The sequence below is a fragment of the Rhinopithecus roxellana genome, chromosome 1, assembly GCF_007565055.1.
Source record: "Rhinopithecus roxellana isolate Shanxi Qingling chromosome 1, ASM756505v1, whole genome shotgun sequence".
Taxonomy (NCBI): Eukaryota; Metazoa; Chordata; class Mammalia; order Primates; family Cercopithecidae; genus Rhinopithecus; species Rhinopithecus roxellana.
In genome coordinates, this window is record NC_044549.1 from 42439251 (window position 1) to 42454857 (window position 15607).

Sequence of the window (15607 nt, forward strand, 5' to 3'; positions counted from 1 at the left end):
GGAAAAACAGGAAAATGATACAAACTCTACAGAGATCAACTTTGCAAAACCAAAATCACTTATGGTTTTACATCTTACCCAGCAATTGCACTTCTGGGAGTCTTTCCTAAAGATACACCTCCAAAAAACTAAACACTGTGTGTACCACATTATTTACTGCAGCATAATTTGCCACAACAAAATACTGAAAACAATCCAAATGTCCATCAATACGGAACTGATAGACTGAACAACAGTACATCCACCTACACAACAGAAGTATAGTTATAAAAAAGAATAAAAAATGAGTTCATATGAAGTGATTTCCAAGACACACTATGAAGAAAAAAAAGGTATAGAATAATGTATACAGTATGCTACCCTCTGTATAGAAAAGGTGAAGAATATGTATGACAATTTTTGTAAACTGAAAAAAGAGAAGAGATACATCAAAAAATGAATGAAAACAGTCATCTATGAAAGGTGGGTGGAAAAGGCGTGGAAGGGATGGTTATAGGAGTCAGACTTCTCTGACTATTCTTGTTTATATAGTTCTGACTTTTGAATCACAGAAATATTTTATATATTCAAAATATAAAATAGTACATCCAAACACTAAATGTTTTGTCTAACTTAAAACATAAACGTATTTTAATTGCCAGTGCTTTGAGCTAGGGGTCAAGGCCTTTTGAGCACGAGTCAGTTGATTAGAATTTACCATGGCTTTCTTAAACCATAACCACAACACATTGTTTAACAAATCCAGTTTTTGTTCTGTAATGTGAAGTTAGAAATTAAAGATAATTGCTGGCCGGGTGCGATGGCTCACACCTGTAATCCCAGCACTTTGGGAGGGCAAGGACGGTGGATCACTTGAGGTCAGGACTTCAAGACCAGCCTGGCCAACAAGGTAAAACCCTGTCTCTACTAAAAATACAAAAATTAGCCAGGTGTGGTGGCATGCACCTGTAGTCCCAGCTACTCAGGAGGCTAAGGCACAAGAATCGCTTGAACCTGGGAGGCAGAGGTTGCAATGAGCCAAGACTGTGCCACTGCACTCCAGCCTGGGCAACAGAATGAGACTCTAATAAAAAAAAAAAAAATTAGAAATTAAAGATAATTGCAAAATAAACTTTGAGCAGTGTCCTTTTGGTTTTTCCCCTGTCTAAATTCCTGTAACTTTTTCTCAGAGCTTTCAGTTATCTCACTTACATTTTTTTGTTTGTTTTTAAGAGGTTTCTTGCTGTCACCAAGGCTGGAGCATGGTGGTGCGATCATAGCTCACTATAACCTAGAACTCCTGGGTTCGAGTGATTCTCCTGTCTCAGCCTTGTAAGTAGCTGGAATTACCAGCATGCACCACCACACACAACTAGTCTTTAATTTTTTTTTTTTTTTTTGGTAGCAACAGATTCTTGCTCTGTTGCCCATGCTGGTCTCAAATTCCTGGCCTCAGGTGATCCTTCTGCCTCAGCCTAATTTTCTCAGAAGCAAACTGACATGAACAAGTTTGGGAACACAACTAACTCTTGAAGGGCATGCAACTCGAATGGTAAGAGAAGTACACAAGACCACTAACCACAAACATTCAGCATAATAACATTGCCAACAGTCTTCATATTTTAGAGAGGGAACAGGAGTAGGAATAGTTAGGCAATTTGGTAAATGACTTACATAATGTTTATGGGAGAATTTACTAGAAATAATAGATAATGTTATTAAATATTTATTCAGATACCAAACATTCATCAAAGACTATCAGCCCTGAGGTGGGAATTATTATCTCCATTTTACAAATGAGGAAATGAAATCTTAAGAGAGGTTAAGTACTTACCCAAGGTTGTACGATTACTAACTGATGAGGCCAAAAGTTGAACTAAGGCAGTCTGACCCTAAAGCCCACAATCTTAGCCACTGTATAATAAATGAGACTCATTTTTAAGGCCATGATAGATGACCAGTGAAACCTCCTTTGAGATTCCTCCCAGCCACATTCTTGGGCACAGACCTTTGAGCCTATTATCACCCATGCATTATGCGAGTTTTTAAGAAAAGAAAATTGGCACTGTCTAGATATTTCTCCTCTGTTCACTACATAGTGTTTTTTATTGAAACACATTTCCTGACCAGCCCCCTTCATTCTAATGAGACTTTCGATTTTACTCACCTCCCCCTATCACTTGCTTATCAAAATGCATGCATCTGCTCTTAACTGACAAAATTAATTATTTCTGATCAGGTTCTTGCCAGAGAATATGACCTCCAACACTATCCAATTCTTCTTAATATCTTTGTTATACAAAATAATATTCACAGAGCACTGTCTAATGTAAACAGACTTTTAAAATTCCTTATGGCATTGATTATAGAGATTTTTATCAACAATGTTAAGTTCCAAAGTATCCTTTTAGGACTAAATTTCTCTTAGGCAGGGAAATGCAATGTTTTTTCTAAACTTGGTTTGTTTTTTATCTTATGAATATTAACACTAATCAAGCTTCCCTCTTTCTTTTAGTTGCTAGAAAACCCAGAATCAAAGTTGACAACAGCATTGGACATGACTTAATGGCATGCATATTTGTGTACTGACCTTTGCTTGAGTTTTACATCATGATCTTATCTTTAATTTTCTGATATTCCATTTTCCTTTGCTATTCTTTTATACATTGTAAAATACATACGTTTTATAAACCAACTCAAATATTTTTTGAAAGGAGGTTGGAGAAAATAAATTTAAAAGTAACTAGAACATTTAGATTATTACTTTAAAACAATTCTCTTCTTGCCTTTTCTCTATTCTCACCAGTACTAACCTACAGATGGAAAACAGACAAGATGTTCTGTCAGGGTATCATTGATGTTCAGAATTATGTATCTATTTTTTCTCCCTATTTTCACAAATATAATCATTAAAACAGAACTTACCAGATAGAGAATATGAAGATCATTCTCTAAAACAAAACCCTTCATTGCTCTTTGCAGGTCAGCAAAAATATCTAAAGTATCAGCTGGAGAAAGTGAAGAAGAAAGAGTAGCCGAACCAAGATGTGTTGGATGATACACCTTTCCTGGTTTAGGGTTAGGGTGAGGAAACAGAGGAACAAACACTCAAAATAAAACAAAATACTATCTTTCTGTATTCCAAAGCTAACCCTCCCGGCTGACAAATTTTACAAATAGTACCTTATCCAGTGCATGAAAATGTATGAGCAGGCTCTATAATAATGGTCTGAAGTTGCTAAATACAATACTGATTTACTAAAAATGAGTTGATATGCTGCTCAAAATATCAAGTTCCTTTTATACTACATGAAAAGACAATTTCCATTTACTGAGCAGTCATACACCCTCACTAAAGATGAAAAAGTGAGTAAACTGCAACTGAGAAGTCACACTTACCTTCTGTTCCATCACTGGCTTCTGTACTCTGGATGAATTCATTTTCTAGCAGCCACATCACGCAGGCCTCAATTGCTCCAAGCTGAACAGACTCTTGATTTTTCTGAATTCCTTGCTTCCCTTCTTTCATACTTGCAGCCAAAAATGTGCAGGCAGCATAAGTATGCATATCTTGTGATGTACTTGCCACTCCACCAACTATTATCTGAAAGAAGATATTTGAAAATTTCTGTAACTTTTTAATAAAACAAGCAAGCCACCGGGAGCAGTGGCTCACGCCTGTAATCCCAACACTTTGGGAGGCCAAGGCGGGCAGATCACGAAGTCAGGAGATCCAGACCATCCTGGTTAACATGGTGAAATCCTGTCTCTACTAAAAATACAAAAAATTAGCCAGGCGTGGTGGCGGACGCCTGTAGTCCCAGCAACTCGGGAGGCTGAGGCAGGAGAATGGCGTGAACCCAGGAGGCGGAGCTTGCAGTGAGCCAAGATCGCACCACTGCACTCCAGTCTGGGAGACAGAGCGAGACTCCGTCTCAAATAAATAAATAAATAAATAAATAAATAAATAAATAAATAAATAAATAAATAAAACAAAACATGCAAGCCCTCTGAATATAAAACAAAGAAAGCTATTTCATTCTCATTTTTTAGAATGTTCTTAGAATCTTAATGTAGAGATTCTTTATTAACTTTCCCATCACCACTCACTGTAACTGTTGATAACACCTGATGACAACAGAAAAGTTCTCCTTAAAGTAGATAAAACATTTTCTTATAAAGAAAAATAAATGGGCCAGGCATGGTGGCTCACGCCTGTAATCCCAGCACTTTGGGAGGCTAAGGTGGGCAGATCAGAAGGTCAGGAGATTGAGACCATCCTGGCCAACATGGTGAAATCCCGCCTCTACTAAAAATACAAAAATTAGCTGGGTGTGGTGGCAGGCACCTGTAGTCCCAGCTACTCAGGAGGCTGAGGCACGAGAATCCCTTGAACCCAGGAGCCAGAGGTTGCAGTGAGCTGAGATGGTGCCACTGCACTCCAGCCTGGCAACAGAGCAAGACACCATCCCAAAAAATAAATAAATAAAAAAAATAAAGCACCAGGCACAGTGGCTCACACCTGTAATCCCAGCACTTTGGGAGGCCAAGGTGGGCAGATCACCTGAAGGCTGGTTCAAGACCAGCCTGGCCAACATGGTGAAACCCCATCTCTACTAAAAATACAAAAATTAGCTGGGTGTGGTGGCAGGCACCTATAGTCCCAGCTACTCAGGAGGCTGAGGCACGAGGATCCCTTGAACCAGGAGCCAGAGGTTGCAGTGAGCTGAGATGGCACCACTGCACTCCAGCCTGGCAACAGAGCGAGACTCCACCTCAAAAAAAAAAAAAAAAACAAAACAAAACATAAAGCACCAGGCACAGTGGCTCACACCTGTAATCCCAGCACTTTCGGAGGCAAAAGTGGGCAGATCACCTGAAGGCTGGTTCAAGACCAGCCTGGGCAACATGGTGAAATCCCGTCTCTATTAAAAGTACAAAAATTAGCCAGGGATGGTGGTGTGTGCCTGTAATCCCAGCTACTTGGGAGGCTGGGGCAAGAGAATTGCTTGAACCCAGGAGGCGGAGGTTGCAGTGAGCTGAGATCATGCCATTGCACTCCAGCCTGGGTGACAGAGTAAGATTCTGTCCCAAAAATAAATTTAAAAAAGAAATAAACCTAAGAGTTTCATATACTAATATTTTACCACTTTAATTTAGGCATAAAAGAGCAAATGGTAATTTAGCAAACTCTCTCTTACCTCCAGAATAGCTCGTATCATGCTGGCAGTTACTTCTTCTCCTTCTCGTCTTTGCAGACAGCTGCGAACAGGCTTTAGAGAACCCTGAAGGAGAGCTATCCCTTTTGATTTCTCAGAGTTCTTACAAATTAAGATACTCTCGCCTATAACCAAAAGATATGCATTTGCAAAATCCCAATATAGTTCCATAAGATATCTGCTAAAGAGATTTTAAGTTGATTTACTTTGCTTAAAAGGAGACAAGAGATGATAGTGGTTGTTATGGTAATAAAATTATGGCTATTTTCTTGAACTTTGGACACAAGGGGATCAGAATATGCTATTCCAAACTATGCCACTTTGGCATAAGGATTATTTTGAGCTGAAGGCCTTTGGGAGGCAGCAAACACAGAAAGAACTCTTTGCCCTCTATCCTTTCCTTACCTGCCTAAAAGCAAGAATACATTTTTCCCTTTGTGATGATGTTTTCCCTCCCCTCTCCCATACAACACAACAACCCTTACTTATCACTGGAGACAGATCAGCACTGAGATGGGTCTGCACAAACAAACTCTACCTACTAAAATAACTTCTATCTTCCATCAGTTTCCCCCACATATTTACCTTCTCACTATTTGTTGCCCCTAAAAGCCCAGATACCTTTTCCTTTTTCTTGTCACTTCTCCACAATTTACTGTCCATTGTTAAAATGTTATATAAGACCCTAGGTTTAACAGTTTCTCAGGTCTTCAATCCTTTTCTATAAAGGCTTCCATATACATAAAAATTAAAATATTAGCATCAAATAAAGTGCAAATGCCTTGTCTCCTGTTAATCTGTCTGTTCATGTAATCAGCAGGTCCCAACTGCAGAACCCAAGAAAGTAGAGGAAAAGTATTTTTCTTCCCCTACAGGATTAACCATTATTATTGAATAATGAAGTAATTAATAGAGGTACTTTCAAACCTATAAAGTAAAATGCAAATGTAAATTGTTACCAGTTATATGATAAAATAAATTCAAAAATACTTGTAGATACCCAAAATTAGGAAATATTACAACATTTACTACTCTAAATGCTTTATTGTGACAACCAAATGAACAAAAATACATGAGAGCACTTATATGTTAAAGCTGTATACAACTATACGATTTGAACAAACTATCATTGCAACAACTATGACTAGAGAGAATCATAATTTTTCTTCAAAAACGAATCCAATACTGTGGGAAAGAAAACAGGTAAGAGGTTCAAAAACACAAATGAAGAATCCTTTTTTTTTTTTTTCTTAATAAAAATAAAACTGGCACAATGCTGGAATATCTTTACCACTCCCGACAAAGAGAAGGTACAGATTATCCTTCCCAACTGCCAAACTGAGAATCAAAATACGATAAAGTAAAGGGATTATAAACTCGATGATCACTGGCTATTTATCCCAGAAATGATTACAAAGATAGGCACCATTAAAAAAACAAAACAGCCAGGCACAGTGGCTCACACCTGTAATCCCAGCACTTTGGGAGGCTGAGGTAGGTGGATCACGAGGTCAAGAGATCAAGACCAGCCTGGCCAATATGGTGAAACCCCGCCCCTACTAAAAATATAAAAATTAGCTGGGCGTGGTGGCACGCGCCTGTACTCCCAGTTACTCGGGAGGCTGAGGCAGAAGAATCGCTTGAACCCGGGAGGCAGAGGTTGCAGTGAGCCGAGATCGCACCACTATACTCCAGTCTGGTGAGAGAGAGAGACTCCATCTCAAAAAAAAAAAAAAAAAAGAAAAGAAAAGAAAAAGCAAGATGGTAGTTTAGGAGATTTTACTGCCCCCTCCCCAGAAGCTTCAACTAGCTTCTATCTGCAGACAAGAATACCCTTGTGAAAACCCCAAAACTGCCAGGCCCAGTAGCTTATTCCTGTAATCCCAGCATTTTGGGAGGCTGAGGAGGGTGGATCACCTAGGTCAGGAGTTCGAGACCAGCCTAACCAACATGGTGAAACCCCATCTCTACTAAAAATACAAAATTAGCCAGGCGTGATGGCCCATTCCTGTAATCTCAGCTACTTGGAATGCTGAGGCAGGAGAATCACTTGAGCCCTTGAGGTAGAGATTGCAGTGAGTCAAGATTGCACCACTGCACTCCAGCCTGGGCAACAAGAGTGAAACTTCACCTCAAAAAAAAAAGGGGGGGGGGGGGCCAGGCGTGGTGGCTGATGCCTATAATCCCAACACTATGGGAGGCCAAGGTGGGGGGATCACCTGAGGTCAGCAGTTCAAGACCAGCCTAACCAACATGGTGAAACCCCACCTCTACTAAAAATACAAAATTAGCCAGGCATGATGGCACATTCCTATAATCTCAGCTACTTGAGAGGCTGAGGCAATAGAATCGCTTGAACCCAGGAGGTGGAGATCGCAGTGAACCAAGATTGCACCATTGCACTGCAGCCTGGGCAACAAGAGCAAAATTCCGTGTCTAAAAAAAAAAAACAAACAACAATAACCAAAAAAAAAACCAAAAACCCAAACCTTGGGAAAAAGTCTGAAACTTATGCATGGACCACAAAACCGAATAAAAATTGCAAGATCTAGTAAGAGAAACTATCTCACTTTGACCTCATCATCCCTTCCACTCCCCTAAGTCAGCATAGTACCACATAGAAAGGAATCCCCAGAGCTCATAGCTTCTACACTGGGAAAAGAGAACCAGAGAACATATAGCTTCCCTAGCATTTCAAGAGGTTTCCCAAGAAGCCAACTCTAGTCTCACCTCACAGAGAACACGCTGGGTAACAGCATGGCTAGATCACCTGGGGTCAGGCAGAAGCAAAGCAAGGAGGCAGAGCTCATGGCAACCAGCATGCAGATCTTGGTGGTAGCTCTGTGTACCTGCCAGTGGTGGTGCAAATCAGAGGTACCAGCTAACAGTGTAGCCCATCACAAAGCCAAACTGATCACTTCCAGATGTGGTAGGAAATTCTACCTGGCTTGAATCTTTAGATGGCCAGCCTCCAGGCCCAGCGTCAAACCTCATGAGGACCCTGCCCAGGAAGGGAGATGACCATCACAGTGCATTTTGGAAAGGAGCAGGGGCTAGTTCTGCCAAACCTGGGGTTTTAAATAGTGCTCAGCTCAGCCTCAAGGACCTGCCCCAGGTGGAAGATGCCTATCATAGTGTATTTTTGCAAAGTGCAGGGACTAGTTCTGCCATGGGTGGAAGTTTAAACAGCCCTCAGTTCAGTCTCAAAGCCCATTCCAAGTCCCCACCTAGGCAGGGAGGCAAACCTCAGATATGCATTTATTTTATTTTATTTTTAGAGGTGGGATCTCTGTTGCTCACATTGGAGTGCAGTGACATGATCATAACTCACTGAAGCCTCAAACTCCTGGGCTCAAGTGATCCTCCCATCTCAGCCTCCCAAGTCACTGGGATACAGGCATGAGCCACCATGCTCAATCATGCATTTCCACTGAGCATAGCAGCTGGTCCACTGGTCCAGAATAGCAACTCCACCTAACCTCAGGGCCCAGCCTGCAATACTGTCCAAGTGCAGATCTCAAACAGGGGTACCACCTGGCCAAGGAATACACTCTGGGGCCCAGCCAAGAGGTGACTGCAGTGCCAAATGAGCAACTCTGCCTGATTGTAGAGCTCAGCTAGTGGGTTCACCTGACAGCAGAACCCAGCCAGCAGTCCCACCCAAACTCAGAGCAAAGGCAGCAGCCCAACTATCTAGAGAAGCCAAAAGCAAGCTTTGCCTGCTCAGGGCTGCTATCAGTTGGCCTATTCAGAATCAAAGGCTAGACAACTGAAGTTCTATCCCTGTCAAAGAACACCTATAAAAGCCAAAGAGACAGCTGTCTCCTCAAATGCGCAGATACCAACACAAGAACACAGATTACAAAGAACCAGGAAGCCAAGATACCTTCAAAAGAAACTAACAAAGTTCCAACAATGAACCCTAAAGAAATGAAGATCTGTGAAAAGAGAAAGAATCCAGAATAATTCTCCTAAGAAAGTCCAACGAACTACAAAGATATATGGATAAAAAATCCAATAAAATTTGGAAAACAATATACAAACAAAACAAGAATTTTGACAAAGAAATAGAAACAATAAAAAAGAAAGAGAAATCTTAGAGATGAAGAATACAATGACTGAACTGAAAAATGCAATCAAAGCTTTAGCAGCAGGCTTAATCAAGCAGAAGAGAGAGAGATTAGGGAGTTGGAGGGATGAGAAGATGGTCAAAGAGTACAACGTTTCAGTTAGACAGGAAGAATAAATGATAAGTATTTGGGGGTGATATGTTAATTGGCTTAATTCCATCATTTTGCATTGTATACAGATAGCATCACTCTGTGCCTCATAAATATATAATTTGTCAATATCCAATTTTTAAAAATCACATGAATATAACACCTGGCTTTTGCAATGGCTACAAAACAGCTCAGCTTAAGAAAGAAAACAATCAACTAGCATCAGCAGCAAGATACACAAGCCACTTTGGCCTGTTTAAAGGTCTTTTGGGGCTTTGATTCTTCAACAAAACAAACTGCGCTTTTTCTGAATGGGTAAGGTTTATGAAATGTCCAGATGAACATCAGTATATATGTACAGGTTCCTGCAACCACCTGTCTGGGGAGGACTCATCCACATCACAAGAGGGAAGGTGAAATTATTTAGAATCAAATAATTTATTACTGACTGCTGAACCTGCAAATTGCTATTTTGGCACAAAGCACTATCTTCCTATGCTGGAAGATTCTAAGTCGTCTATGGAATGACTGAAGTGTCATCTAAATAAAACACCATGTGCTGTCCAGGAATATCACTTATAAAATGCACAGAATTTCCAATGATGCTACACAATACAAAAAGCATGACCAAGTATTTAAATCTCCATAGTGAATATAAAACACTATATTCCTATATTCTTGATTAGCTTGAAGTTATGAGCAAGTCATATGACATCCTGAAATACAATGATACACAAGGTCAAAAGCTTGGAAGTCTTTAAGACCTCAGAAATGAACTTATTACGTATATTTTAGTTCTGTTTGAATGTTATCTGATTTAAGGCTTGATAATTAGCCCAGGGCACTAACCTTCCAATTGTTCTTTCCCATAATATATATAAGCTAAGAACATAATAACAAGGCAAATAAGAACTCATCTTATTTCTTATTTCTCCTTATCTTCTACATTAACTAAGAGACCCTCTGTCCCTGAGAGACGATTATCTGTGTAAAATGGACTTATACTCCATTCCCCAGAGGTCTGAGTCCACTGAGAATTGAGGATGGGCAGAGGTAGGCAAATAGGAATGGGAAGGAAGAATTTCACTCTCTTCCCCCAACTCTTTCTAAGCATATACATATAATCTGCATATTTTGTAGGTAAAGTAAGAGAAACACAGGATAAACTTCTCTGATGTCAGCTGTAGGAAAAATCCAACAAATTGGAAGTTGTTGTTTTTTTTTTTTAATCATCAAAATTTTCAGGGCTTAAAAGAAAGGCAGACCAATGCCCTTCAGGGATTGTAAATGAGTCATTTATTATTGGGGCTGAAACTGAAAGCTGTTCCAATAGCCATTCACGTCTTCTTAAGTATTAGTTGAGCACATGGCCACCCAAGCTAAAGATTATATTTCCCAGCCTCTCTTGGGGAATATAACCATGTGAAAGTTGGGAAATGTAGCCATGTGAAAGTTCTGGCCCACTGTATGTGAAGAGAAATACTATGTGCAACTTCTGAGCAGTGGCCTCTTTGCTTCCTTATCTCCCCTTCCTGATGGCTGAAATGCAGATGTGATGAGAGAGACTGGACTCTTATACCGAGGATAGAAACTATATTGCCGAAAATGTTAAAACAAAATAGAAGACTAGGTCCCCGACACACTACAGCCATCATATAAGGACTAAATTACAGTTACATCAATTACAGAATACAATTTTACTGTTATATGAGAAAGAAATTAATGTCTATCTTGTTAAACACTTGTTGTATTGGTTTTTGTTACAGCAGTGAATTTATATTCTAACTAATCCAGTTACCGATAAATTATGGTCAATTTTTGCTATTTGTGGTAGTCATGTTCTATAAACTTGCCATGAACAGAGAATACTGAACCGTTGCTGCCAAGGAAAATAGATGATTAGGTTCCTGCAAGCCTCTAGTAAAAACATTTTCATCACTTAATCAATACAAAACCTTGTTTTATGCATGTTTCTGTTTAAAGACATCTTATTTAATGTATACAGTTGTTTACATTGAGCTCCAGTAAACAGCATTGTAATTCATGCCTAGAGAAAACTGATCACATATTTTCTCCATAAGGCACATCACAGCCTTAATGCACTAGGGAACATTAGATAGCATTTCAGTACTTTGCTTGTGGGTCATGTGAAACAGCAAAATCACCAACTAAAAGCACAAAAATATGAAAAATGTGGCACTAACTAGCCCATTAAAAAGAAGCTTGCTCACAGTATAAGAGCTGAAACAAGAACGCGGAGCTTTGGCTTGTTCAACCGCAGCAGGGAAAGTGTGCTTGGAAAGATTCAAATTTTTTGCAGATCTGCATACGTCCGCCAAAGCCCCGGAGGTATTATTTCAGGATTCTGAATAAATTCTGTTAAGGTGGAAAATTCAAATATGGAATCCATGAATAATGAAAACTGACATATTTGGGGACTTCATGTGACAAGTCAGTTTATTATAAAAGTTACTTCCTCAGTGTACTACGTAGCTTCCTCTGTCTAGAATATCCATTTCCTATCCACTTTCCGTATTCTGGATTTCCTGATTTCTCTTCAGTAGCCACAGAACTGTTTGCCTATTTTTTGTTGTTGTTGTTGTTTTTGTTTTTTGACATATCTAATAAAATATTGGAATCAATTATGTCCTAGAGTAGAAAGATAACAATTATGTCCTAGAGTGGAAAGTGGCAGGGAATGTTCCTCCCAAGGTTCTTCAATGTTAGATGGCTGATAATGATTTAGTTACACATATAACGATACAACACATTAGAAATAAAGTGTGCTGCCATTTTGACATTTAATTCAAACAAACCTCTTCCTCACTGCTTAAGACAAAACTTTTGTTTGGATTGCTGGTAAAAAAAAAAAAAATCATAACTTGCTGGTACAAGGTAAGAAAATGAAAAGGTGTTTTTCCAGAGCCAGCACCGATTTCAAGAAAAAAGATGGGATGTCAAGTTCCTATTCCCGAAGTGTGAAGGTGCATCCCAGCATCCTTGTCTGATTTCTGAGACCAGTCACCTAAGTTGAACTAACATCTGTGAAAATTAATTAGTGCTAAAGAGTAGACTATACTTAGAAATTAAAAATCATATTCCAGCTAAGTAATAATAAGTCATCTTGATTTACATAATACTAAATCATTTTATGGTATATAATACAAAAGAAAACCTTAATTCAACATTTGTAGAAAATCAACAGTTGATGATATATATATATGAAAATTATAACTCTTACTCACTATAAATATTAAGTGAATCCAAAATGATGACATGAGTGCACTGGATAATAAAGAAATACAGCATGATGAGAAACAGGTTGCCAGGCACTAGTCAAATTTCAAGTAGACACTGTCCTTCAGCAATGCTGCTACAATTAAATTCAAACTCACTTACCTACTGTGTCCACTCCTTTCCTGCCAGCACGACCAGCCATCTGCTTATAAGTAAGAATATCTAAAGGTCGACCACCAAAAATAGGGGTTCGAATAATCACACGACGTGCAGGTAAATTCACCCCAGAAGAAAGAGTAGAAGTCGCCGCCAAGACCCGAATGAGACCTTGACGAAAGGCTCCTTCAATAATATCCCTCTCCTCTAAAGTAAGACCTAAAAAAAGGAGGTTTTTATATATTTATTGATATATAATGAAAATATTATACATGACCACTTACAAATGGATTTGAGTCTGCTTCAAGCCTCTAAAGATTTTTGAAACTATTGTTATGACTGTTGACAAAGGAGTCATCACAGTCTACCTCTTTAACAGTATAATCTGGCCGGGCGCAATGGCTCATGCCTGTAATCCCAGGACTTTGGGAGGCTAAGGCAGGTGGATCGCTTGAGGTCAGGAGTTTGAGACCAGCCTGGCCAACATGGTGAAACTCCACCTGTACTAAAAATACAAAAATTAGCTGTGTATGGTCGTGGGCACCTGTAATCCCAGCTAGTCAGGAGGCTGAGGCAGGAGAATCACTTGAACCTGGGAGGCAGAGTTTGCAATGAGCCGAGATCACATCATTGCACTCCAGCCTGGGCAACAGAGCGAGACTCAGTCTCACAAAACAACAACAATAACAAAAAAAGAGTAGAATCTGCTGCCTCTCGTATACCTCTATCTTATTTTCCAGACCAGGGGTCCACAAACTTTTCCTGTTCCTGTGGAATAGCAGGTCTCTGCTGTAACTATTCAACCCTGCCACTGTGACGTGAAAGCAGCAACAGAACAAATGGGCATGACTGTGTTCCAATAAAACTTTATTTACAAAAACAGATGGTAGGCTAGACTTGACCAGCAGACTATAACTTGCTAATCACTGTTCTAGATAATGAACTCCTTGTGGATAGTGATATGCCTTATTCATCAAGATATCTTCAGGGCCTGTGCATCACATTGGTCAGATATACTTCCGACATAAATACATGATGAATAAAAACATGAGTAAATGAAAAACAGCGTATAGAATATATACTTATCTGGCTCATTTTCAATTTTATTAAAAAATTTAAAGGTCTGGGGTTCTAATTTTAAAATTAAGTGGTGGGTACACAGGTGTTCACTTTTTTAGTATGCATCATAAATTACATACAATGTAAATTTTGTGTGTGTATATATAGTAGTTTCCCCCATCTGTGGTATTGCTTTCCACAGTTTTAGTTACCCAAAGTCAAAAATATAAAGAAGAAAATTCCAGAAATAAGCAATTCATAAGTTTTAAATTGCATGCCCTACCACCCAGGACATGAATTATCCCTTTATTCAGTGTATCCATGCTATATACACTACCTGCACTATATAATGTCACTATATAGGAAAGAACATAGTATATAGAGGATTTGGTACTATCTGTGGTTTCAGGCATCCACTGAGGATCTTGGAACATATTCTCCACAAAGTAGGACTACTATATACCATATATATAAATATATATACCCCCTCACACACACGCATTTCAAATACATTTAAAAGTTTTAACATGCTATGAAAAAACATCATATATGTGGGGCTGGTACTATGCATGGTTTCAGATATCTACTGGGGGTCTTGGAACATAGCTTCAGTGAACAAGGGGAGACTACTATATACAAATAAGTAAACTGAAACATGTTTGTTTTACTCTTGTTCCATCTATCACACAATTTCGCTTAGTCGCCCAGGTTGGAGTACAGTGGCACAATCTCGGCTCACTGTAACCTCCACCTCCTGGGTTCAAGCAATTCTGCCGGCCTCAGCCTCCCAAGAAGCTGGAATTACAGGTGCGTGCCACAACGCCCGGCTGATTTTTGTATTTTTAGTAGGCACGGGGTTTTGCCATGTTGGCCAGGCTGGTCTTGAACTCCTGACCTCAGGTGATCCACTTGCTTTGGCCTCCCAAAGTGCTGGGATTACAGGAGTGAGCCACTACGCCCAGCCCACACAATTTCTTAAAAAGAAATCTAAGGATAACAAGTGTGTTTAACAAGAAATAAATATACACAAATATAAAAGTTAAGACAGTATGAGGAATTTTGGAGGTTTCTTAATAACAGATTATAAATATGAAATACCTGCATGATGAAATGCTACACCCCATGGTACAGTTTTCTGTAATACAGAGTCCAGTCCTGAAGGCAAACGTCTTAACTGATCCATCACTTCCAGGAGTTCTTTTTGTTCTAGAATTACTGGTGGGCATTCAGAAGGTTTCACTAATCCTGTCACAAAAAAATTATCAACACCATTTGCTTCTAGCTCCAGCTCCTTTAAGTGGTATCTGTCTAAATCATAATAGAACTAAATAGCAGGAGAATGGTTCTGAAACTGCTGCATACTATAATCCCCTGGAAATTTTTTAAGAATACTGATGCCTGGTTCTTAATCCTGGACATTGTTATATAATTGGTGTGGGGTGTGACCTGGACATGAAGAATTTTTAAATCTCCCCAGGCAATTCCAATGTGCGCCAAAGTTTAGGAAACTGTATAAGGGTAAGACCCACAGGAGAGGATCAAAGGAACCTGCTGGGGAAGTAGAGTATTACAGATACTGATTACCACTCAAAGCCCCAAAATCAAAACGCTTGCTCAAGGTGTGTACCACCAACCAGTAGTTGCAGTATCAGAGGGTTTCACCAATCCTGTCACGAAAAAGCCTACTTCACTGTCAAATTATTCTTGCCTCTTTGGCATTAATCTGGTAGTTAATTA

General features: G+C 39.4%; 1 protein-coding gene across 2 annotated transcripts in view; it reads right to left on the reverse strand.

Moving 5' to 3' along the window:
• POLQ (DNA polymerase theta) overlaps positions 1–15607 on the reverse strand; it is a 141161-nt gene that overhangs the window by 101165 nt on the left and 24389 nt on the right. For both annotated transcript variants that reach the window (XM_030941682.1, XM_010370508.2), the window contains 5 exons: positions 14969–15115; positions 12818–13030; positions 5181–5323; positions 3379–3583; positions 2905–3047 (listed from right to left, as the gene is read on the reverse strand). In XM_030941682.1, the coding sequence (XP_030797542.1) occupies positions 2905–3047; positions 3379–3583; positions 5181–5323; positions 12818–13030; positions 14969–15115 (851 nt within the window). The remainder of the gene's footprint in view (positions 1–2904; positions 3048–3378; positions 3584–5180; positions 5324–12817; positions 13031–14968; positions 15116–15607) is intronic.